The 27,163-nt window shown below is 46.3% G+C and overlaps 1 protein-coding gene across 1 annotated transcript in view; it reads right to left on the minus strand.

The window, feature by feature from the left end:
• The window catches only part of PAPPA (pappalysin 1), a gene marked incomplete at both ends in the record, with an annotated part of 250,394 nt that overhangs the window by 17,304 nt on the left and 205,927 nt on the right, over positions 1-27,163 (minus strand). The window contains 3 exons of the mRNA XM_082655786.1: positions 9,093-9,191; positions 14,153-14,224; positions 24,286-24,395. Coding sequence (XP_082511912.1) covers positions 9,093-9,191; positions 14,153-14,224; positions 24,286-24,395 — 281 coding nt within the window. The remainder of the gene's footprint in view (positions 1-9,092; positions 9,192-14,152; positions 14,225-24,285; positions 24,396-27,163) is intronic.

Consider the following 27,163-nt stretch of genomic DNA (forward strand, 5'->3'; position numbering starts at 1 on the left):
TTTTGAAAGATACAAATGAACTTATTTACAAAACATCAACAGACTTACAGATATTGAAAGCCAACTTATGGCTACCAAAGGTGAAATGTGGGGGGGAGGGATAAATCAGGAGCTTGGGATGAACACACACACATTACTATATATAAGATAGATAACCAACAAGGACCTACTGTATAGCACAGGGAACTCTATGCAATATTCTGTGATAACGTATATGAGAAAATCTAAAAAAGAATGAATATATGTATATGTATAACTGAATTGCTTTGCTGTACACCTGAAACTAATACAACCTTGTAAATCAACCTTGTCAATAAAATTAAAATATTACAAAAATGCTCACACCTTTTATCCTACTCATGTTAATTCCAAGAATCAGTTATAAATGAATAATTACAGCTATAAAGTATTTCCGTGTAAAGATGTTCATCAGCATCATTATCATTGTGAGAAAATGAAATAACTTAAAAGTTAAAATCAAAGTTGGAGATAAATGATTACATAAATTATTGTACATCACAACCATATACTAAGTATACTAACTATGTACAGCAAAAAATGCAACTAAAGAAGCCTGGAGCCAACCAGGAGATACAGTAACAGTTCTCCAACTTGAGTGTGTTTTTTGGATCTTGCCCTGTTCACCCCTGTATTTTAGAATCAGAGCATCTTTCTTGAAGGAACAAATTCTCTTAAGGACGCTACACTATAAAGGGACTAGGATAGGAAGCCAGGAACCTTGCTCTATTTCTATCACTCACTATGCTACCTTGGACAAATCATTCCTCCTTTACGGGCCTCAGAGCCCCCATTAAGGAAACGAAAAGTTTGGACTAGATCATCACAGAGCTCTATAGCCAAAATGACTGCGATTCTTTGCCCTTCACATCTCAAAACCAGTTTCCCCCCTTTAAAATGAGAGATAAGATCAAATGTTTTTTCAGCTTAGAATATATATGAATATAAAAATAGAAATAGTTCAGAGACCTTCAAGATGATGGAGAAGTAAGACGTGAAGATCACCTTCCTCCCCACAAATACATCAGAAATACATCTACATGTGGAACAACTCCTACAGAACACCTACTGAATGCTGGCAGAAGACCTCAGACTTCCCAAAAGGCAAGAAACTCCCCGCATACCTGGGTAGGGCAAAAGAAAAAAACAGAAACAAAAGAATAGGGACAGGACCTGTACCACTGGGAGGGAGCTGTGAAGGAGGAAAAGTTTCCACACACTAGGAAGCCCCTTCACTGGTGGAGACGGGGAGCGGGGGGATGGGGTGGGGGGGAAGCTTCGGAGCCACAGAGGAGAGTGCAGCAACGGGTGCAAAGGGCAAAGCAGAGAGATTCCTGCACAGAGGATCGGTACTGACTAGCACTCACTAGCCCGAGAGGCTTGTCTGCTCAATCGCCAGGGTGGGCGGAGGCTGGGAGCTGAGGCTTGGGCTTCAGAGGTCAGATCCCAGGGAGAGGACTGCGGTTGGCTGCATGGACACAGCCTGAAGGGGCTAGTGCGCCACGGCTAGCTGGGAGGGAGTCCAGGAAAAAGTCTGGACCTGCCGAAAAGTCAAGAGACCATTGTTTCGGGGTGCGCAAGGAGAGGGGATTCAGAGCACCACCTAAACAAGCTGCAGAGACGGGTGCGAGCCACGGCTATCAGCACGGACACCAGACATGGGCATGACACGCTAAGGCTGCTGCTGCCGCCACCAAGAAGCCTGTGTGCAAGCACAGATCCCTATCCACACCTCCCCTCCTGGGAGCCTGTGCAGCCCGCCACTGCCAGGGTCCTGTGATCCAGGGACAACTTCCCCGGGAGAACACATGGCGCCTCAGGCTGGTGCAACAGCATGCCAGCCTCTGCCGCTGCAGGCTCGCCCCGCATTCCGTACCCCTCCCTCCCCCCGGCCTGAGTGAGCGAGAGCCCCCTAATCAGCTGCTCCTTTAACCCTGTCCTGTCTGGGCAGGAACAGACGCCCTTGGGCTACCTACACGCAGAGGCGGAGCCAAATACAAAGCTGAACCCCTGGGAGCTGTGCGAACAAAGAAGAGAAAGAGAAATTTCTCCCAGCAGCCTCAGAAGCAGCAGATTAAATCTCCACAATCAACTTGACGTACCCTGCATCTCTGGAATATCTGAATAGACAACGAATCATCCCAAAACTGAGGCAGTGGACTTTGGGAGCTACTGTAGACTTGGGGTTTGCTTTCTGCATCTAATTTGTTTCTGGTTTTACATTTATCTTAGTTTAGTATTTAGAGTTTATTATCATTGGTAGATTTGTTTACTGATTTGGTTGCTCTCTTCCTCCTTTTATATATATATATATATATTTTTTTTTCCTTTTTCTCTTTTTGTGAGTGTGTATGTGTATGCTTCTTTGTGTGATTTTGTCTGTACAGCTTTGCTTCTACCATTTGTCCTAGGATTCTGTCTGTTGTTTTTTTGGGATTTTTTTGTATACTTTTTAGCACTTGTTATCATTTTTGGATTTGTTTTTTGGTTTGGTTGCTCTTTCTTTTTTTTATTACTTTTAAACTTTTTAATTTTAAATAATTTTTATTTTAAAAACTTTTTTTTTCTCCCTTTTCTTCTAAGCTGTGTGGCTGACTGGGTCTTGGTGCTCGAGCTGTGTGACTGACAGGGTCTTGGTGCTCAGACCTGTGTCTCTGAGGTGGGAGAGCCAAGTTCAGGACATTGGTCCACCAGAGACCTCCTGGCTCCACATAATATCAAATGGTGAAAGCTCTCCCAGAGATCTCCATCTCAACGCTAAGACCCAGCTCCACTCAACGACCAGCAAGCTACACTGCTGGACACCCTATGCCAAACAACTAGTAAGACAGGAACACAACTCCACCCATTAGCAGAGAGGCTGCCTAAAATCATAATAAGATCACAGACACCCCAAAACACACCACCGGATGCAGTCCTGCCCACCACAAAGAAAAGATCCAGCCTCATCCACCAGAGCACAGGCACCAGTCCCCTCTACCAGGAAGCCTACACAACCCACTGAAACTAACCTTACTCACTGGGGGCAGACACTGTAAACAATGGGAACTACAAACCTGCAGCCTGTGAAAAGGAGACCCCAAACACAGTAAGTTAAGCAAAATGAGAAGACAGAGAAACACACAGCAGATGAAGCAGCAAGGTAAAAACCCACCAGACCAAACAAATGAAGAGGAAAGAGGCGGTCTACCTGAAAAAGAATTCAGAGGAATGATAGTAAAGATGATCCAAAATCTTGGAAATAGAATGGAGAAAATACAAGAAACGTTTAACCAAGGACCTAGAAGAACTAAAGAGCAAACAAACAATGATGAACAACACAATAAATGAAATTTAAAATCCTCTGCAAGGAATCAACAGCAGAATAACTGAGGCAGAAGAATGGATAAGTGACCTGGAAGATAAAATAGTGGAAATAACTAACACAAGCAGAATAAAGAAAAAAGAATGAAAGAATTGAGAACAGTCTCAGAGACCTCTGGGACAACATTACAGGCACCAACATTCGAATTATAGGGGTCCCAGAAGAAGAAGAGAAAAAGAAAGGGACTGAAAATATTAGAAGAGATTATAGTTGAAAATCCCAAATATGGGAAAGGAAATAGTCAATCAAGGGCAGGAAGTACAGTGAGTCCCATATAGGAAAAATCCAAGGAGAAACACGCCAAGACACATATTAATCAAACTATCAAAAATTAAATACAAAGAAAAAATATTAAAAGCAGCAAAGGAAAAACAACAAACAACACAAAAGGGAATCCCCGTAAGATTAACAGCTGATCTTTCAGCAGAAACTCTGCAAGCCAGAAGGGAGTAGCAGGACATATTTAAAGTGATGATAGGGAAAAACCTACAACCAAGATGACTCTACCCAGCAAGGATCTCATTCAGATTCAACAGAGAAATTAAAACCTTTACAGACAAGCAGAAGTTAAGAGAATTCAGCACCACCAAACTAGCTTTACAACAAATGCTAAAGGAACTTCTCCAGGCAGGAAACACAAGAAGAGAAGGAAAACACCTACAATAACAAACCCCAAACAATTAAGAAAATAGTAATAGGAACATACATATCAATAACTACCTTAAATGTAGATGGATTAAATGCTCCAACCAAAAGACACAGGCTCGCTGAATGGATACAAAAACAAGACCCGTATATGTGATGTCTACAGGAGACCCACTTCAGACCTAGGGACACATACAGACTGAAAGTGAGGTGATGGAAAAAGATATTCCATGCAAATGGAAAATAAAAGAAAGCTGGAGTAGCAATTCTCATATCAGACAAGATAGACTTTAAAATAGAGACTATTACAAGAGACAAGGACACTACATAATGATCAAGGGATCAATCCAAGAAGAAGACATAACAATTGTAAATATTTATCCACCCAACATAGGAGCACCTCAATACATAAGGCAAATGCTAACAGCCATAAAAGGGAGAAATTTACAGTAACACAATCATAGTAGGGAACTTTAACACCCCAATTTCACCAATGGACAGATGATCCAAAATGAAAATAAATAAGGAAACACAAGCTTTAAATAATACATTAAATAAGATGGACTTAATTGATATTTAAAGGACATTGCATCCAAAACCAACAGAATACACTTTCTTCTCAAGTGCTCATGGAACGTTCTCCAGGATAGATCACATCTTGGGTCACAAATCAAGCCTTGGTAAATTTAAGAAAATTGAAATTGTATCAAATATCTTTTCTGACCACAACACTATGAGACTAGATATCAATTAAAGGAAAACACCTGTAAAAAGTGCAAACACATGAAGGCTAAACAATACACTACTACATAACCAAGAGATCACTAAAGAAATCAAAGAGGAAATCAAAAAATACCTAAAAACAAATGACAAGGAAAACACGACACCGCAAAACCTATGTGATGCAGCAAAAGCAGTTCTAACAGGGAAGTGTATAGCAGTACAATCCTACCTCAAGAAACAAACATCTCAAATAAACAAACTAACCTTACACCTAAAGCAATTAGAGAAAGAACAACAAAAACTCAAAGTTAGCAGAAGGAAAGAAATCATAAATAAATGAAAAATAAATGAAGGAAACAATAGCAAAGATCAATAAAACTAAAAGCTGGTTCTTTGAGAAGATAAACAAAATTGATAAACCATTAGCCAGACTCATCAAGAAAAAAAGGGAGAAGACTTAAATCAATAGAATTAGAAATGGAAAAGGAGAAGTAACAACTGACACTGCAGAAATACAAAGGATCATGAGAGATTACTACAAGCAACTATATGCCAATAAAATGGACACCAGGAAGAAATGAACAAAGTCTTAGAAAAGCACAACATTCTGAGAGTGAACCAAGAAGAAATAGAAAATATAAACAGACCAATCCCAAGCACTGAAATTGAGACTGTGATTAAAAATCTTCCAACAAACAAAAGCCCAAGACCAGAGGGCTTCACAGGCGAATTCTATCAAACATTTAGAGAACAGCTAACACCTATCCTTCTCAAACTCTTCCAAAATATAGCAGAGGGAGGATCTCTCCCAAACTGATTCTACGAGGCCACCATCACCCTGATACCAAAACCAGAGAAAGATGTCACAAAGAAAGAAAACTATAGGGCAATGTCACTGATGAACACAGATGCAAAAATCCTCAACAAAATACTAGCAAACAGAATCCAATAGCACATTAAAAGGATCATACACATGATCAAGTGGGGTTTATGCCAGGAATGCAGGGATTCTTCAATATACGCAAATCAATTAATGTGATAAACCATATTAACAAACTGAAGGAGAAAAACCATATGGTCATCTCAATAGATGCAGAAAAAGCTTTCAACAAAATTCAACACCCATTTATGATAAAAACCCTCCAGAATGTAGGCATAGAGGGAACTTACCTCAACATAATAAAGGCCATATATGACAAACCCACAGCCAACATCATCCTCAATGGTGAAAAACTGAAACCATTTCCACTAAGATCAGGAACAAGACAAGGTTGTCCACTCTCACCACTATTATTCAACACAGTTTTGGAACTTTCAGCCAGAGCATTCAGAGAAGAAAAAGAAATAAAAGGAATCCAAATCAGAAAAGAAGAAGTAAAGCTGTCACTGTTTGCAGATGACATGATGCTATACATGGAGAATCCTAAAGATGCTACCAGAAAACTAATAGGGCTAATCAGTGAATTTGGTGAAGTAGCAGGATACAAAATTACTGCACAGAGATCTCTTGCATTCCTATACACTAATGATGAAAAATCTGAAAGGGAAATTAAGGAAACACGCTCATTTACCAATGCAACAAAAAGAATAAAATACCTAGGAATAAACCTACCTAAGGAGACAAAAGACCTGTATGCAAAAAACAATAAGACACTGATGAAAGAAATTAAGGATGATACAAACATAGGGAGAGATATACCATGTTCTTGGAGTGGAAGAATCAACATTGTGAAAATGACTATACTACCCAAAGCAATCTACAGATTCAATGCAATCCCTATCAAACTACCAATGGCATTTTTCACAGAACTAGAACAAAAAGTCTCACAATTTGTATGGAAACACAAAAGACCCCGAATAGCCAAAGCAATCTTGAGCAAGAAAAACAGAGCTGGAGGAATCAGGCTCCCGGACTTCAGACTATACTACAAAGCCACAGTTATCAAGACAGTATAGTACTGGCACAAAAACAGAAATATAGATCAATGGAACAGTATAGAAAGCCCAGAGATAAACCCATGCACATATAGTCACCTTATTTTTGATAAAGGAGGCAAGAGTATACAATGGAGAAAAGACAGACTCTTCAATAAGTGGTGCTGGGAAAACTGGACAGCTACACATAAAAGAACGAAATGAGAACACGCTCTAACACCATATACAAAAATATACTCAAAATGGATTAAAGACCTAAATGTAAGGCCAGACACTATAAAAGCCTTAGAGGGAAACACTGGCAGAACACTCTATGACATAAATCACAGCAAGATCCTTTTTGACCCACCTCCCAGAGAAATGGAAATAAAAACAAAAATAAATAAATGGGACCAATGAAACTTAAAAGCTTTTGCACAGCAAAGGAAACCATAAACAAGACGAAAAGGCAACCCTCAGAATGGGAGAAAATATTTGCAAATGAAGCAACTGACAAAGGATTAATCTCCAAAATTTACAAGCAGCTCATGCAGCTCAACGTCAAAAAACAAACCCAATCCAAAAGGGGGCAGAAGACCTAAACAGACATTTCTCCAAAGAAGATACAGATTGCCAACAAACACATGAAAGGATGCTCGACATCACTAAACATTAGAGAAATGCACATCAAAACTACAATGAGGTATCACCTCACAGCAGTCAGAATGGCCATCATCAAAAAATCTACAGACAATAAATGCTGGAGAGGGTGTGGAGAAAAGGGAACCCTCTTGCACTGTTGGTGGGAATGTAAGTTAATACAGCCACTATGGAGAACAGTATGGAGGTTCCTTAAAAAACTAAAAATAGAACTACCATACAACCCAGCAATCCCACTACTGGGCATATACCCTGAGAAAACCATAATTCAAAAAGAGTCATGTACCACAGTGTTCATTGCAGCTCTATTTACAATAGCCAGGACATGGAAGCAACCTAAGTGTTCATCAACAGATGAATCGATAAAGAAGATGTGGCACATATATACAGTGGAATATTACTCAGCCATAAAAAGAAATGAAATTGAGTCATTTATAGTGAGGTGGGTGGACCTAGAGTCTGTCATACAGAGTGAAGTAAGTCAGAAAGAGGAAAACAAATACAGTATGCTAACACATATATATGGAATCTAACAAAAAAAAAAAGTCCTGAAGAACCTAGGGGCATGACAGGAATAAAGACACAGACATACTTGAGAATGGACTTGAGGACATGGGGCGGGGGAAGGGTAAGCTGAGATGAAGTGAGAGAGTGGCATACGCATATATACACTACCAAACATAAAATAGATAGCTAGTGGGAAGCAGCTGCAGAGCACAGGGAGATCAGCTCAGTGTTTTGTGACCACCTAGAGGGGTGGGATAGGGAGGGTGGGAGGGAGACACAAGATGGAGGGGATATCGGGATATATGTATACGTGTAGCTGATTCACTGTGTTATACAGTAGCAACTAACAGAACATTGTAAAGCAATTATACTCCAATAAAGATGTGAAAAGAAAAGAAAAGAAAGAAGAAGTAGCTCCTCGTGAGCTCGTTTGTCACAGGAAATACTTTTCAACTCACATTGGCCAGGTTGGCCACCTCTCTCCCAACTCTCGGCTCGGGCCCCAAACTCTGGTCCCAGCTCTCATCAGGAGGAAAGTGGAGGTTGCCACTCTTCTGTGGGTGGGTGAGATGCATCTCAGCTGGATGTTCCAGTTTCACTATAAATACTTAAATCACTCCTGTAACATCCTAATACCCTAAGGAAGACAATGGCAACCAAGACCACACCCCCTAATTCTACAGGTGTAAACAACAGAAGAGATTATAAAATGCTTAAAGGCCATAACTGACCTCGCTGGGAGTGTCCCATCTTCCCTCTTCCCCTAGACTTTCGCCATACCCCCTGAACGTTTGTGTTCTCTCTAGGATTTTACATGCCGGTCTCCTGCCCCAGACACTTTTCCTGGCCACCTGTCTGCCCCTTCTCCTCATACCTCAAGTTTCAGCATTGATGCAGATCCCTCTGCAGAGCTTTCTCCAGCCCTTTGCCTGGGCCCTCAGAGAACTCTGTCCTTTCCTTTAAAAAGTACTGCACTTTAGTTTGTCTGCTTCCATAGCTGACTCTAAGCTTTGAGGCAAAGGGACTACATCTACAAAGATTATCCATGAACCTCCACATCTAGTTCAGGGATTAGCACATGATACTAGCTCAACTACTGACTAAAAGAATGAAAAATACCATGGAACGTAATACAATAAAGCTTGTAGGTGAGTGCTGACACAACCAGGGCAACGGGTTGTCCAGCACGTAGGGGTGATCCTGCACCAGTAAGCTGGAGAGGCCTGCATAGGTGGCTGCAGAGCGGGGCACACTGGCCTACCTTTTTGGTTTTCACCGTCGAAGCGCAGCAGTCTCCACCGTCATAGTTGCAGAAAGCTCGGTTGTTGATGGCATCACAGTAATTGTCTCCCATGAAGGGCTGTACGTGAGGAGAGAGGCAGGAAGGAAAGGAGGCCTGGTTAGCATGCTGGAGTAAACGGGGGCTGGCCTCTGTAGATATTTAGCTGTATCTCATCTTCTCACAAACCTCCACAGTCAGCCTACCTGGCTTCGAATCCCTATACCCTTTTGGACAAACTACCAGTCCTACCTTTTTTTTTTTTTTTTTTTTTTTGGCTGTTTTGGGTCTTCGTTGCTGCACGTGGGCTTCTCTTGTTGCAGAGCACGGGCTCTAGGAGCACGGGCTTTGGTAGTTGTGGCTCACGGGCTCTAGAGTGCAGGCTCAGTAGCTGTGGCGCACGGGCTTAGTTGCTCTGCGGCATGTGGGATCCTTCCGGACCAGGGCTCGAACCCGTGTCCCCTGCATTGGCAGGCGGATTCTTAACCACTGTGCCACCAGGGAAGCCCACTTCTACCATTTTTAAAGACTCTTATCTAGCCAAGTTTTTCCCAACCAAACTATGGTTATGCTAGGAGACATACTCTTATATGCTGGGTATGCAAAGGCAGCAGGATAGACCACTATGCCCTCCTGAAGCAGGGGGCTCATTTCACTTGAGGAAATGGTATGAAAATTTAAGCCCCCTTTCCCCCACTTTTCCTGGTAGCAGGTAACTACAAACATAATTTACAATAAATATATATGCAAATATATTAGGAAGCTGAATGTAAACTACTCAAGAATCGTAAAGACTGAACGGAAGAATCCCTAGGAACTTGGCATGATGGCTGGTGTATGATTATGGGTGCTTTCTTCGCTAACACAGGAGTACAGATATACTCGATGTCACACACTTTCCATGTTTGCTTTCTTCTTTTGTTCTCAAATAAAACAAGTAAGGTAGGCATTGCTCTTCCCACTTCACACATGAAGACCCTGAGGCTCAGAGCAAGAAAGGGACTTGGCCAAGAGCAACTGGCAGAGGCAGAGGAGTGATTTCAATCTAAGTTGGTTTCTCATTTATTTTTACCCTTCTAGGCTATACCTAGCACATGTTGATTTCTTTCTTTTCTTCCCTGTGCTCCTCCAACTCTGTGATGCTTGAAAGATGAGGAAAAGATGATGGAGTAAAATTATTACTGATCTGAACCCAGAGTCATCTTAGGGGAAAGTCAGGGGTCTCTGCAACCCCCTAGCACTTGCATTTCCCACCTGAACACTTAGCATGCTGTCTTCTACAGCTTGTGAACCTGTAGTTGGTGCAAGACTGTGAGCTCCTCAAAGACAAGGCCAATATCCGGTTCGTCTCTGTCTCCCAGCCGCCTTGGAGTTTAATGCTGGGCACAACTTGGCTTTTAAAGATGTTTTAGGGACAGATCGTGATCGTACTGGTGTAGTGGAAAGGCAGTTGGCAGGGCTTTAGAAAACCTGGGTTCTAGTCTTCCAAACCTCAGCCACTGGTTGGTTTCTTGATAATTTTGACTAGGTGGCTTATCTTCTCTGGGTCTCAGGACTCACAGTGGTGAAATAAAGAGGCAGAATTAGACCACTGATTTCTCAAAGCCATGAACATACCCCTCCCCTCATCAAAGGTAATGTTGTGTAACCCTTTAATATAAAAAGCAGATGAAAGTGAAGCCCCTTTGATTACAGTTCGGGTTGGGGGTCTCTAATGCTCAGTGGCTCGTTGACTTTTTGTGGGCTCCCATGAAAAACCCTTTTGTGGGTTTTTTATGGGGAGAGCCAAGTTCACGAGGAGTCCATCCTATGTGGCATCCCCGTCTCTTGCATCTATGCTCCAAATTCACAGTGTTTGTGCCCCCAACTCACGATGTCATTTCATCCCTGCCCTATTAGGGTCTAAAAAAGATTTTAGCAAGGTAGAGCCAAGAACAGAGAGAGAGCTGTACTCAGCTGCGGGTACACATGCACATGGCTGCGAGCACAGGTGTGATGCTGCCGCCTGACTGCCATCATGAATACGTTACCACATGCGTCTTAAAGCAGAGAGGCACAAACAACTGAAGGATAAAACCCTTTGCTCTTTCCGGGCCTTAGAAGATTTGTCTGTGGGCTCTGTTCCCTAAGTTCTTTCTCACATTACATATAAAGACTACTAAAGGAAACCAAATGTCCTTTTTTTTAAAATAAAAGGAACTGGCTTGGTAAAGGAGTAGCTGGAGAAGAAGAGGAAGAAGAAAAATAAAAGAGATTCTTTTTTTACTTGGTCACGGAAAAATATCTCCAGTCTCATTACTAGCTCCTTTCTTCTCTGTACCCTTTCCTGCTGCCACAGCCATGCACCAATCCTCCCATCTATCCATCCACCTTCTATTTAACCCTATCTATGGAATGCCTACTATGCGTTATACATTGTGCTAAAAAAAAAAAAAAAAAAAGGATGTAATAGTGAGTCAATATAGACAGAGCTCCTGCTAGTTTAAGACCTTACATTCTAGTAAGGAGGCAGACTTTATTCAAATGATCACTTATCCTATTGGCCAATTTCAACTCCGATAAGAGTTATAGAGGAAAGGTATGTGATGCTGTTACAGTTAAGAGTAGATGGATGTGACCTAATGAGAGAGCTCCATGAGAGCTCCATGAGAGCTCCATGAGAAGAAGCTCTTCTCCATGAGAAGTCCCTGAGGAGACTGACATGATAAGTAGGTGGGGGGTGGAGAAGGGAGACTTCCTGGAGGGAGAGAATAACATGTGAAAAGCTCTACAACCTAGACATTGCTCCCGTCTCTGGTATTTCTTATGCTGCTACTTCTACTAATAGTGTGTTTTGGAAAACAATTCATCCTTCAAGATCTAGTTCAAACACCACCCCTCCAAAATGTCTTCCCTACAACCCCCGAGATGCCATCTGCTTCTGCAGCTTCTTACACCTGCTTTGGTTACACCTCTTGGTATACAGGTTTAGAATTCTTCTTTAACCGTATCTCTTTTACTACACTGTAAGTTCCTTATGGACAGGGAACGTACGTCATCCATTTTTATATCTTAGACTTCTTAGCAAAATGCTGGCAATTTGAGCAAAACTTTATTTAACGTATCTTCCTTAAATGTTTATCTAGTAAAATGATGGGCAGATGGATGGATGGACGGATGAAGGGCAAGAAGATATCCACGTGAGTCAGGGAGAACACAGTACTGTTTTCACTTGACTAAAACCATTGTACTCTCAGTACCTAGGGTAGTGCTGGGCACATACCAGGCACCCAGTGAAGCTTTGATGAACAAGTAAGTAAATGACTACTTTGAACACAGCTTGGGGCAGAGAGCAGGGGCCTAAAGGGCCCCAAGACCCTTTATCAATCTTGGCTCCTGCAGACATTCCAGGCTGATGGCTTCTCCCTGGACCCAGCAGCTGTACCTCTTCTAAGCATACTTTTCAGCCCCAGATAAGAGAGAAACTATTAGCTCTAAGTTAAGCAGGAAAGGAGACGAGGGGGCACCTGCAAGGGCAAAGGCGATAAGCATCCCTGGCAGAGCTCAGAGCCTGACAGGTGTGGGTCTCTCAGGCCTCAGTGCTGAGTCAAAGACGGGATTGAATTCCGCTGTCACACGGGTTGCCCAGACCGCCGACTCAGCAGAACGAGTGCCCAGGTAATCCAAGCTTCCTTTTTCTGAAATCCTGGACTGATCCAGAGAGAGGTAAGGAAGCAACTGCCTCAGGTCCTTGGCTTTGGTTTTGTCGCTCCTGCTGAATCTTGAGAGAACGGGAGTTTTTAAAGACTGCAGTGTCCTGTGCCCTGAGGAGATGCCCCTGGGGATTCCCTAAGCAATACACAGAAAGAAATGTGACCCAGGGACTGTCCTGTGACATTTACAGGTCAGGGGACGGTTCATGGGCAGAAGGTGGCCTAGTGGAGGAGAGAAATCACGGGCCTGGAAGTCAGGAGACTTGGGTTCATGCTCTGGCTCTGTGTCTGGTATGCTGTGCGGTAACCTTGGGCCAGTGCATCCCCCCTCTGGCCCTCTTTTTCCAGTCTACACAACAGATGAGGATGGTAGATGGCATTAAGAGCTGTGCCAGTTGGCATTCTATCAAATGTTAGACCCGGCTGCTGGCTGGGTGTCAGTTTCCCCATCATCTAGGAGAACAGTCTGGTTGTGACAGTTTAAGAATTTCATCAAATACAAAGTTTTCTAGAGCACAATCTAGTCCTTTTCACCTGGATTTTCCTGAGGGGGGCCTGGGGGCACCACAGAGATTTGGACATCCACCTGAATGTGATTTGGGACCTCCTTTCCATGCCAGCTGAAAAGATTCACAGGGGGCATAGGGGTGCACAGAATGTCTCTGAGTTCCATGGACAGTAGCATGCCCTTGAGAACACAGGTGACGTGCCAAGTGCCCTGGCCCTGCCCCTTCCCAAGCTTGTCACTGATACCCAGGGACAGAGCTCCAAAATGCCAAGTTCCAAGGAATGGTTCCACTGCCAAGTGAGAGAACTGAAGGGTCAGAGGGGATCTTCCACTTTCAGCTCAGTGGTTGAATCTAAGGTGTCCAAATTACCTCTGGAGTTGAAGAATGCGTGAATGACAAAGACATATGGCAGAAGGAAATGATCTGCAATTAATGGTTGCAGGAAAAGTAGAAATGAAAAAACAGAAACTGTCTCATGTGGTTCTGTCAGAGTTAAATAAGGCAATGTTGGTAAAGTGCCGGGCATATTGTAGCTACTAAATGAATATGGCCTCGTCCCTCCCAACCTCCCTTAAGGAAGCAATATTATGTTGAACACAGGCTTCGGAGCCAGAAACACCTGGCTTGGAATCCCGACTCTGTTAGCCATTAAATGTAGGTTTGAGTGTGTTTGTTGATATCTCTGTGCATCAGTTCCATGACCTATAAAGTGGGACTGCTGATTCCTGTCCCAGAAGTCTGTTAAAGGGATATTTATAGCACTTAGTAGGTACAGTAAATGGAAGTCATGATTAACATAACAATAACAGTAATGGTTGTAGCACCATTTTGAGGGACTCACCTCACAGCCTTTGACACAGTGAATCAGAGCAGGGTGAGGATACCACTTCAGACCAGCTGTGCAGACAACTCTCTGCAGAGAGACGGAGAAAGAGGTCAGATGGGTTTGGGGCTGGTACCACATTCAACCACCCAGCCCTCTTCTTGGATCTTCCAAGTGCTGGCCTCACCCTGGCATTTCCACGGAGAATTTGCCCAGGTACCTGCAATAACAGGATCCATAAGACTAAAATAATGTTTTGTGTTCACCGTAGGTGTCACGATTCTGTATTCCCCTAGCAGGAAGAAGGGCTGAGGAGAAGGAGAATTGGGGGACCGAGACATGATCAGAAAGACACTTCAGAAAATTCCTGGCTGACGTCTGCCCCATGGACAGAGTCGGGGATAAGGTGGGAGGAAGGAGGAAGGGTAGCGTGCACATGTGTGCACACGTGAGTGTGTGCACATGCATGTGTGCGTGCACGTGCGTGTGTGTGGCTACAGCAGGAAGATGGAAGAATGGTGTGGAACAGGGCTTCCCAAAGTAGGCGCTAAGGACCACTCTAATCACGATCACATTGGGGCACACGGAAAAGGCAGATTCTTCAGCGCCGCCTTGGGTCTAAAGAGTCCGAATCTCTGAGGCCAGGGCCTGGGACTCTGCATTGTAAAAACAAGCCTCCCAGGTGATGCCGATACACATTACAATTTGAGAGCAGTGGCCTCGAGGATGCATGAAATAACCTTTGGTTCGGAACCCTGGAGATGCAGAGAACCCTTTCTGCATCCACCTGCCACCGGGCCGTGCGGGCTAGGCTCCCAGTTCCTGAGGCTGCCCACACCCGTATCTCTGTGACTTTGTTCCTGCCGTTCTCCTTCACTGAAAGCCCTTCCTCATCTTGTCACCTGGAGAATCTTTACTTATCTTTTACATCTCTGTTCAAGACTACCTTCCTCAATACTCTGTCATGGTCTATATGGGAAAAGAATCTAAAGAAGAGTGGATACATGTGTATGTATAACTGATTCACTTTGCTGTACACCTGAAACTATCACAACATTGTAAATCAACTACACCCCAATAAAAATTTTAAAAGAAATACAGAATATGTAAACTTAGAATGAGAAAAAGAAAAGACTACCTTCCTCTGTGGTGATCTCCCAGCCCTCTCAGGCAGAGCTTCAGGTATACATACATGTATTTACTTATAGCCTCCCGTAATAAAATAATAATTATTATTATTATACTAAAATGTACTGAGTGCATTCATGGTGCTAATTGCTTTACTCATTATCTTATTTATTTCTCACCACCATGCAGTAGGGTGGGCATTAATCTTGTATCATAAGGAGAATAAATTCCCCAAGCTCCACAGCTGTTAAGTAAAGGAACCAAGACCTGAAACCAAGCAATTGTTCTGGGAAGGATTTAAGGCAGCTCATAACATAAAATCCAACACAATAATTTCTTTTTAAGTGGGTGAAAAAAGAAAGATAAATAAAACTAGGAAGAGGGCTTCCCTGATGGCGCAGTGGTTGAGAATCTGCCTGCCAATGCAGGGGACACGGGTTCGAGCCCTGGTCATGCCGCGGAGCAACTGGGCCCGTGAGCCACAATTACTGAGCCTGCGCGTCTGGAGCCTGTGCTCCGCAACAAGAGAGGCTGCGATAGTGAGAGGCCCGCACACCGCGATGAAGAGTGGCCCCCGCTTGCCACAAGTAGAGAAAGCCCTCACACAGAAACGAAGACCCAACACAGCCATAGATAAATTAATTAATTAATTAAAAAATATATATATATATAAATAAAACTAGGAAGATAAAATAGCATCAGGACTAGGGCTAACATAACAATCTTAGAAGCTCCTTTTTCTATTCTGCCCTAGATGCCTTACTTTTCATGCCATATTACAATGATTTCTTAAAAAAAAATAAATAAAAGCAAATTAAAATAACCTGGGGGCAAATGCTTGGAGTTGCGATGACAGGTGACTGTGCCAGGGAGCAGCCCTGCAAGTCTCTATGATCAGGGCTCTCTCTGCTGGCTGAAGGCCAGTTGATTAATTTTAATTAAGAAATGAACATTCACATGGGCTAGAATGTGGAAAATCCATGGGACCAGCCCATTCTCTCCCCAAGGGCAGACCTATATGGGAGCAAAACTGTAATTAGGTTTCTTGGTGAACTTGGAATCCCGTGACTCCAAGATCTGGCTGGGTTGGGTACCTTTCTTCTCTGCCCCACTGCATCTCTGGTTCACCCTTGGGTTTTCCATGCCTAGAATGGTGCCTGGTACAAGGAAGATGACCAGCAAATATTTATGTTATAAATGAATGGATCCATTTCAAGATAGAGATGATTTTACCAAGGGACAATTATTTTCTTTACCTGTCCTCCTCTCTTCTAGAGCATCAGAAGAGCATTTACGATGCCTAGCAGAGCATCTAGTTTAGAGGACCAGTTTAGTGTAGACTGAATTAATTAAAGATCTTGGACAAACAACTTAACTTGAAGATCTGCCAACCAGTCTCACAATGTGAAATCTACTCTTTAGCCCCTACTGCCTCTGTGGACACTGTCTACCTTCTCCTAAAACACAAGAAGGTGATGTATGGGAAAGACTGAGCAATGAGGCATGACAGACATGGTTGTGATTCTGACTTGAAGTTTCCACTCTGAGGTTAGGTTTTCCCATCTGTGAAATGGGTACTGAAAATGTCATAGGCTTGCTGTGATGAAGCACTGAGATAAATGATGTAGAAATGGTCAACCCAGGACTAACTCCTACAGGTAAGAGGGCAGGCCCTGGTTTTAGACATCTGTCTCCCCCCGGATTCAGGATGGAGCACAGCAAACAAATACATATTGACCAAGTGAAGGAATGTGAGAACTCCAGTGTCCCTTCCTTCCAGCTCAGCTACTCTCTTGCCCCTCTGCTTCCTAGCCTGGGGGCCAGAAGCAGAGGCCATCACCTGCTTTCATCCTCTGAGAAGCTTTAACCAGACTTCCATCTCTGGGTCTGAACGTCTGTTCCTGGCCAAAATTCAGGGATGTTGGAGGGGCACTTAGGTAATGGTTCAAGTAGTAGAAAACATCAGAATTAGGATCCACAAGGGACTCGATGCCCATTCCTCCCCGCTGTTTATTTGAGAGCTAATTTAATCCATCCGTAGGAGTGTCTTGGTGTGGTTGCACAAGTTTCTGTCAGTTGAGGTTTACCTGACGTGAGTTCAGAAAAAGGACTTTTATACTATCTGCATGAGCCTATTTATCTTTCCAAGTCTTTTGGATTTTCCACTATTCCTCGGGGCTGCACGCCCCACCTGTCTCACTACAGGGCCCCTCTGTCTGCAAGGAGGACTGGGAAAGGGGACAGGCAGCAGGAGCTGAAGGAAAGACTAGGCTGTTTACACCATATGTTGGGAGATCCCAGGGGCCCCTCAAATGCCAGCCTTGTTCCTCTTGATGCCAGTGGGACCTCTAGCCCAGTCAGAGCCCTTTCAGACCAGGTTTTGTAAGACAGCTTTCTTCTCTGCCTTGCTGCACAGGAAGAATAGACCGTCTTTTCTTCTTGGCTGTAATGACCATCAGCATCAACACCATCTGCACCACCACCAGCATCATCATCAATAACACCAGGACCAGCGTCATCACCACCACGACCACCACCAGCATCGTCATCAATAACACCAGGACCAGCGTCATCACCACCACGACCACCACCAGCATCGTCATCAATAACACCAGGACCAGCGTCATCACCACCACGACCACCACCAGCATCGTCATCAATAACACCAGGACCAGCATCATCACCACCAGGACCACCACCAGCATCGTCATCAATAACACTATCACCATCACTATCATCATCACCACCACCAGTACCACCACCACCATCCTTACTGTCACAGTACCACTAACAACCCCATCACCATTATCCTTCTCATCAACACAAAACCCTCTATTAAGGATATATTGTGCTCCAAGCCTTGTGCTTGGCGCTTTTATCTCATTTCATTTTTACCACCACTATGAGATAGGTACTTTTTTTCAGGTGCACGACAAAACGATTCAGTTATTGTTTTTCAGATTATATTCCATTATAGGTTATTATACTGAATATAACTCCTTGTGCTATACAGTAAATCCTTGTTGCTTATCTATTTCATGTACAGTAGTTTGTATCTGTTAATCCCATACTCCTATGTGTATGGGATTACTCCTATGTGTATCCCTCCCTCTCCCTTTTAGTAACCATACGTTTGTTTTCTATGTCTGTGAGTCCATTTCTGTTTTGTATATAGATTCATCTGTATTATTTTTCGGTTCCACATGTAAGTGATTACCATACAGTATTTACATATGGTTTCTGACTCTGGTTTACACAAGAGGAAACTGAGGCACAGAGAAGTTAAATAACCTGCCCCAAGTCATACATACAGGTAATGACAGTCAGGAATGAAACTCACATCTGTCTTACTTCCACGTCTATAGTTTGAAAACTATATTCTCCTTCAAATTCCTCCAGCCCCCGAACTGGTAAGCATAAAAAAGGTTACTCTTTTGACCAATGGAAAGACCAAGGTTAGAGAAGTAGAGAGGCTTTGAGACAAATGTAGCAGAGGCAGAGTGTTTAAAAGCTGAAGCCCAGAGCAGTCTGGCCCCAGGCAGAGCCAAAGACATGAGAAAGTATCTCAAAAGGACCCCCTCACCCTCAGGCCCAGACCTGACTCCCCTTCTGATGTCTTCTGGGATGAGTCCTCTTTTCCCCTTTATTTTTCCTCGATGTATAGGACCTTCTATGAGTGAATTAGGAATTTATTTTTGCTTTTGTTATCTGTTATGGAGTTTCTGGCTTTCTTCTGGGTAAGCTTTTTAAAAACCTAGGCATTTTCCACTCTGTATTCCTTGTTTGAAGAATACCTACCATTTGGAGGTGCATAATCAATATTCACTGAATGAGTTAATGAACAAATGACCAAACGAGTGAATGTCTGAGTGTGCCCAGGAGTGAACGAGGAATCGCTGGTCTCTGCACACACCCCTGCGTCTCCGGGCTTCCCCCCCAGGGCACAGGACAGCTCCTTCTGCACAGTGGACAGGCCAGACTTCGTATTCAATCAGAACCATTCTACCTCTGACCTTCAGACTCTCGGCAGGGTTTCCCGTACTGATGCCTTCTCTTCAAGGAATGAATTTCACATCCTTTGTCGGATGTACTGCACATGTTTATTATGTATAACGTGTAAGGCAGTTTCCTTGCAGAACAGAATGCATGAGAATTAGCCCTGGGTTCTAATCCTGATTCAATCACATGAGTTATGTGAATTGGGCAGTGACAACCTCTCAGAACCTCAGCTTCTTCATCTGTAAAATGGTGACAATACTTACCTCCTTGGAGTGTGAAGATACAGTGAAGGGTATATATGGAACTCCCTCACAAACAGTGCCTACATGTCACAGAGAGTCAATAAATGGTACTTTCCTCTCCTTTCCTTAATTCCCTCTCTTCCTCCTTCTCCCTCCTTCCCTTTCTTCTTCTCTTCTTTTTTTTTTAAATAAATTTATTTATTTATTCATTTATTTAATTTTTGGCTGCACTGGGTCTTCGCTGCTGCACACGGGCTTTCTCTAGTCGTGGTGAGCGGGGGCTACTCTTCGTTGCGGGGCGCAGGCATCTCATTGCGGTGGCTTCTCTTGTTGTGGAGCACAGGCTCTAGGCACGCGGGCTTCAGTACTTGTGGCTCGCGGGCTCTAGAGCGCAGGCTCAGCAGCTGTGGCACACGGGTTTAGTTGCTCCGCGGCATGCGGGATCCTCCCGGACCAGGGCTTGAACCCGTGTCCCCTGCACTGGCAGGAGGATTCCTAACCACTGTGCCACCAGGGAAGCCCTCTTCTCTTCTTTTCTTTCCTCCTTCCATCCCTTTTTCAGAAGCTCTTTAACAAGCCAGGATCCCAGCTACCTAGGGGCACGATAAGCCTCTGAGGTTGTGAGTGGCATTTGCTGTTGGGAAGCTTTCTCGGCACCCTGAGCGGGGGCAGTGCAGGGCAGATTGGAGGTGCTCCTTAGCAGCTGATGGAAGAGAAGCTGACCCCAGATTCTGGATGTCCAGCCTGGAAGAGTCTGTCTCATCCAGAGGTTGTAAGCCAACAGCTTCCGGTCTATACAACCCACAGAAATGTTGGGTTTGGCACACAGAGTGCTTAACAAAAGTCAGAATCACTTGCCAATATATAAAACATGAGAGACTTCTTATTTTAAAAACTCCAGATTTCTTGTACTCAAGAAAAAAAGGAAAATCTGGCCACACTGAACCCACATTTCCACACTGTCACACTCAGCTAGAGGCTCCCCCTTTGGCAGCCAGCGTGTGTTTTCCATAGTTGACCACAGTCTCCACCATTCCCTGCAGTCTCTCCAGCATTGAGCTTGAAGGGTGTTTCCATCTATCATCGAGAGTTTGCACTGTCTTGCTTATTAGATTAGAGGAAGGTTTCTCTGTATCTCTACTGCTTTCAAAACTGCATACGTGGGAGGGGGCTTTAAAGGGGGGGAGAACTTAAAGGAAATGAAAGGACAGAGTGTTTTTCTTTATGAAGGTAAAACATATGCCTAAAAAGAATTTCATCAGATATATACTCTAAGATTCCAGTAACATGAAGTTCAAAAATAAGCAAAACCAATATCTTGGTGGTGTGGGTACTGCCTGCCATGGAGAAGGGAAGGCCTCTCTGGGGAGTTGGAAAGGTCCCCACCCTGATCTGGGTTTCACGAGTGGACACAAACATAAAAATTGATCAAGTCTAATGCTTAAGATTAGCATGTGAGCTTAATCTCAACAGGAAAAACTTCAACTGCATTTGTAATATTTCATAAGTTGGGCAGTATGCACATGGGCAGTTGTTTTATTTTCTTTAAGTCCCTCTGTGTCTGTCTGATGTATTTATAGTAAATACTACTGCTACTGCTACTGCTACTGCTATGGGCTGGCCAAAAATTTCATTTGGGTTTTTCCGTAACATCTTACGGAAAAACCCGAACAAGGTTTCTGGCCAGCCCAATACTCTGCCTCAGTATTTAAGATACAAAATCACATGCCTGGCCCGCTTCACCCACTTATCGCACCTGTCGGGTTCCCATCGGTGTGTGAGTTTGTGACTCTTGATTTCAGTCTAGCTCTTGGTTCACAGAGGGGGCAACTCCGGCACATATAGCAAGCAGGTGTTGAACCCTGGTCACCTGACTCAGCCACCATAAACATATAGGGAGCATCTACTGTGTGCTGGGCACTTGAGGGGTGCACCAGGGTAAGTAAGGTGAGCACGGGCCCGCCTTCACGAAGGTCACCAGTCCTGCACGTGATCTCAGTGTTGATATTCCACTCATCTAGGTGGTCCTCATTCTCGTCATACGTGCCAATACACGTAAAGTGCTTAAAACAGAGCCTGTCACGCGGTAAATGCCAGTGGTGGGTCGCAGCAGGCTTGCGTGGGCTTACAAGAGGCGACAGTGCTGATCTCTTGCTACTTGTGTTGAGTGACAGCCACTTGGAAACCCAGAAATCTGCTATGGTGAGAATATTTACGCCTCAGGAACTGGCAAGTGCTACGAATCAGAGGGCGTATTTTTGTGGAGAGCCAGTTGTGAATTATTTCCCGGCTGGTGAGCGATCGTAAACATTTTGCCTTTATTATTATTATTGTAGAGGCTGCAGGGGTGGCTGGAGGAGTAAACGGCAGCATCAGGCTGACCTGGGTCCCTCTTCAGTTCCTCGTAGGCAAGTGGCTTCTACCTCTGAGATTCCATTTCCTCTACTGAAAAAATGGAGTCTAATTCCCACCTCATAGGTGTGTGTGCGTGTGTGTGTGTGTGTGTGTGTGTGTGCGCGCGCGCAAATCAAGGCTGGAAGGTGTCTGATCCAATGCCCGATTCACAGCAGGCATCCATTAAATGTCAGCTGTCATCTCTCCCTCTCTTATGCTGGGGACAAATGTGACAGTCGCTGGCGCGGAACCTTGGCCCTGACCGTCTACCTTGTGCTGGCGCTCAGAGGTGAACCCTCAGAAAGCAGAGGAGCGATCCAGGGCCTGCCTTGGCCTGGCAGTGCCGCACCGGCAGCTCTGCTTCTGTAGCTCTCACCACAGAAGGGGCCAGGGTGCAGGCGAGGCCAGCTTTTCTGCCTGGTTCCTGGAAATCATCAGTCTCTGCCCTTCGCCCTCCTCCCTTTTTCTAGCACATTTTTTCCTCCTGGATAATGAGGCCTCCGGAGACCAGTGGAGGTCTGAACCTCGTTATGGCTCTCTGGGTAGGCCGGCATCAATAAAGGCCGGCGGACCAGGGAACTGGGTGGGGGGCTGGAGCAGGCAGGCAGCGGGTGGGCGACTGACGAGGGGGGCGCTTTGTAGACTTTCAAATCCCTAGATTTATTTCACAGTGAATTATAACTGAACTCTTTAGTGCCTGGGGCTCACAGAGGGAAGGGTGGGAATTCACCCAGGGGCAGCGAGGAAAGGCCTGAGGGGGAGACGGGTCGGGGAACCCGGTGTGGGTCCCAGGCACGTGGGAGCTGAGCGAGGTCTCCTGTGCTGTGTGTAGAGTGTAGGTCCCTGCCTTTGCTGGGTGGAAATCAGGGTGGAGTAGAGGCAGGGCGGGATGGAGTGCAAGGAGCTCCCGGTCAAGATCCTGCCTCTGCTTCCTGGGGTGACCTGGCCCAGTCCCCTCCCTCTCTGAGCCTCAGTTTCTCCATCTGTACAATGAGGGGCGTGTATCTGAGGATCTCCAACTTCCTTGAGACTCTGACATACGGCCTCTGTGCGTGCGCCTGGGCATGTACAGCCCATCACAAGCCCTGCGCTTGTGCAGGTCCGGGAGAGTCAGGCAGAGAAACAGACAGAGAGAGACAGAGAGAGCAGTGGGGATGGAGGGAAAGAACGTGGGCAGGAGGGAGGCAGAGCCAGGTCACAGAGGTATCAGGAGAAGGGAGAGAAAGAGCGTGAAGAAAGAGGCAGGAGAAGAAATGAAGCTGGAGATGGGCAGAGAGCGGGAGCGGGGAGGACGAGGAAGGAGGGGCGGAGAGCCCTGGGGCGCACGGGGGCGCAGGGGGCCGCTGGCCAGGCCCAGCGCCAGGCCCACAGGTGCAGAGTGCTGCGTAAGCCCTCACAGCCGTGCTCTCAGCTCATCGGGGAAACAGTGCACCCGGCCTCGGGATCTGCAGCGGGCGGGCAGACGGCAAGGCCTCCAGCGCCCCGGCAGAAAGGCTGAACCCGCCCTGCAGCCCTGCCTCTCTCACTTCCTCCAGCGTGAGGGGCCAGTACCCAGAGCTGGCACATGAGGCCTGGGATCGTGCTGTCCCGGAGGACAAGAGTGGGGTCCCGAGTGATCGGGTGACACCCAGGAATGTGGGAGCGGCCAGCGCCAATGTGAACATGGCCTTCCAGCAGCCTGACCGTGGGAAGAGCACAGCCCTTGGATGCAGGCTTGGGGTCGAGCCCTCACCCTGGGCCATCGCCCGCTCCTGAGGTCTCAGTGTCCACAACGGGAGAATGCAGACAGTGGCCGTCACTCCACATAACCATCCTGGGAGACCAGTGGGGGTCTGAATCTCGCTCAGCTCCGGGTGCACAAACACGGTAGGTGCTTCGTACACAACTGGTGCTACTAGTTCCCCGTATCACATACTAATTGCTTTCCACCGAATAAGCAAGGCACGGAAAGATACCAGAAGCCTAGGCTATGGAATATCCCAGAGCTTATATTAGAGAAGCCAAGAGCACCGTCCCGAGCAGTGAGGACTCTCCAGTCAGGCAGACACAGGTTTGTGACCTGACTCTGCTCTTTCTACCTAGGGGTTCTTGGGGCCTCAGTTTCCTCATCTGTAAACTAGGCACATTAGTCCTCTAACTCCTAGGCTGTCATCAGGATTCAGCGGGACAGTACATAAAAGGTCCATAGCACAGGGCCTGTCAGAGGGAAGGTATTAAACACTTAAGGGCTGGAAAAACGATGGTGAACAAGTCTTCACTCCACAGAGCAGATGTGACCGTTAGATGCTTTCACGTATGTAGAGGGACTAATGCAGGACCAGAGCGTGTAAGTGGTCAACAAGGTCATTTCCCTCCCTGAGCCACAGGTGGGTGGCCCCAGTCACTCACCTCCACCCGCGTGGGGTTCAGCCAGTGGGGGATGTCACGGACGGTCACGTTCACTGGCAGGATGATGGACTCGCTGTTGTGGTCCAGGCACGAGGTGGCACACTCCGACCCTGAGGGGAAGCCGAGAGTGAGGTGGTGGCTCAGCCCCCGTCTCCTGATGCCAGGGGCTGCCCCACCCCCAGAGTGGACTCCGCCGCTCCCTGGTCCCCAGTGAGTGGGGACGCCCACCCTCAAGGGCAGTGGGCAGGAGTGAACGCCCCGGCAGCGCCACCTCTGGTCTCCCTGACCGTCCTCTTGTCTCCAGTCCAGCTGGCCCGCACCACCACGCTCAGCAGCCCTCAGCCCAGGTTGGTCCTGCTCCTCCTCTGCTCAGAAACTTTTCGAAGGTTCCCCACATCCAGGACCAAGTCCAGATCCCTTTGCTCGGCATCCATGGCCTCCCACGGTCTGGTCAACCTTATCTCCCACTAACCATCTTCACACCCTCCCACCAACCGGACTGTGCTCGGTTTCGCATGGGAGTACCACACTTCCTCGCCTCCGTACTTCTGTTCCTGTCCATCCTGTCTCCTGAATCGTCCCCCCGATCTGCCTTTGCACGGTCAAATCCTACCAGTTCTTCAAAGTCCAGCTCAAATCCTCCAAGAAGCCTGCCCTGATTTCTGCAGCTGAGTGAGAGCAGAGTTTGGCACTGAGGAATCTCACTCCGGTGCTGGGCTTACCCCCTGTCCCTCCTTTCCCCAGTAACAGGGATGCCCTGGGAGGGCAGGGATGGGATCGGTTCCTCTCTGAGCCTAACCCAGTACCTGACACACAGGGTCTGCTCAGCAGGCGTCAACCAAACGAATGGTGAGCCTGTGAGTGCAACGTCAACGTCTCAGCCCCACACTTCTCCTCCCACACCGCCTGTATTCGCACCCTCTGTGCCCTCGAGACCATCCCCGCCCCTCTTCCACTAGCGTATGACCAGTTAGTGACCCTTCAGACCTCAATCCACGTGTCGCTTGCTCGGAGAAAACCTCCATTCCTGACGGGCCAAACCCTCTCACTGGCACCCAGCACAGATCTGTCACACTGGCTTGGTGACTGTTGTACCAACAGCTCTCTTCCCTGCTCGACTGTAACTCCACGAGGCCAGCACTGCCCGCGCTCCCCCTGCTATGCCCAGAGCCTGGCACTGTGCGTGGCGGATGGCAGGCACTCAGTGAGTATCTGTGAAGTGAGTGAAAGGGACAAGAGTGAACGGGGGCATAGGTGGTTGAGGAAATGAGAGAGTGAATGAATGAATGGATGACTGGCACAATGAGTGAATGATGAATGAGGCATCTCGTGGTGGAGGAAGCGGGTACCTAGATGGATGAGTGAATGAATACATGACTGAGTAAGTGGATAAAGGGATGAAAACATGAATCAGGCAGTGAGTCGGTGAAGGCGCCATGACCAACAGGGACAGGGTTAGTACACAGAAGCCCTTGGTCCAGGGACTTCTTCAGCTGACTTTCAAGCTGTGGGTTAGCAAGATGACTGTAATTTGACTCATACATTCTCTGTCCTGACCTCACTGATTCTGAAGTCTCCTAAAAATCAAGCTCATCCCATGGGATGTCCCCAGGACTCCCAAAAAAGTGCTCATTCATATGGACAAAGAACTGATGTGTCAGAATCTGACCAGGGCCCTAAGGAGGTCATTCCCCTGCCTTAGGGCCAAGACCACCCTTGAACACTAAATGGTTTACAAGAGTCAACCCTCTTGAAAAACATCCTATGCTGTGAGCCATTCTAAAGGCTCCCTTCCAAACGTGTGTGTGTGTGTGTGTGTGTGTACACGCAGTATGTAAGTATGTTTATGCATACATGCAGCTATACGTACACAGACACTTGTATATGTATATATAGTTTATCCAGTGCCCTTCCTGTTGCCACCTTGTCATCCTCTTCAATCTAAGAGACTCACAGAATCTGAAGAGGTAGCAAGGGTGGGGTGGCGGGTCCAGGACGATCTCTGGAACCTCTTTAATTTAAACATGGGGCCACTGAGCCCAGAAGGTGGGGATGGGGATATTCCCGGTCCTGCCAGGTGTTTTTCACCCGTCACTCGTTCCCCTGCACACCCAGTGTCATCGCATCCGTCTCAGAAGCAACAGTGTGCAGCGTGCGAGCTCGGGTCGCAGAGCTGGCGAGTAGGGGGCCGTGAATGAAAGCCCACGTCTCTCTGAATTCCAAGCCCAGCGATGGATACGGCGGAGACGCAGAGGGAAGAGAAAAGAAGGCAGCAGTGGAAGGGGACAGAGAGGGGTGAAGGGTCAGAAGAAAGAAAAGAAACGGGGGACACACAAAAAGACAAAAAAGGTGAGTGACGAGAAGAAGAGGGATCCCTGAGCAGTCAGAGACACTCAGTGGTGTGTGTCTGTCACGAGATCAGTTCTGAAGATTTTAGGGAGCAAGGATGAAACCAGGCTGCGATGATAAAATCCTTTCGAGAAAAGAAGACGCAGCCTCTGAGAAGTAGACAACGGTTACTTATCCCGAAAGGGGGGAAAGAACGGGTCAGCACAGGAGGCCACCGCCGCCTTACGCGGGAGCCACATCTTAATTTCTCTTTCCCCGCACCCCCCCCCCCCGGCACTCCCTTCCCCCATGCCCGGCTCTGGGCCGCAGGACCAGGCTGCCGTGTGTGATACCTGAGGCCTAATCGGCCTCACTACAGACTGGTGATCTCCGCGGCCCCCGCCGCCCCTTCCCGGGAGGAGCAGGGACGGTGGCAGCGGCCTTGGTGGCAGTAACAACTTTCTGAGGACCCCTCACTGCCACAGAAGCCTCCCCAGGCCGCTTGGGGAGGGACCCTGGAAGAGCTGCTCTGGGTGGCCCCAGCACGTGG

The sequence above is a fragment of the Grampus griseus genome (genome assembly GCF_964374135.1).
Source record: "Grampus griseus genome assembly, chromosome: 6".
NCBI classification, from domain to species: domain Eukaryota; kingdom Metazoa; phylum Chordata; class Mammalia; order Artiodactyla; family Delphinidae; genus Grampus; species Grampus griseus.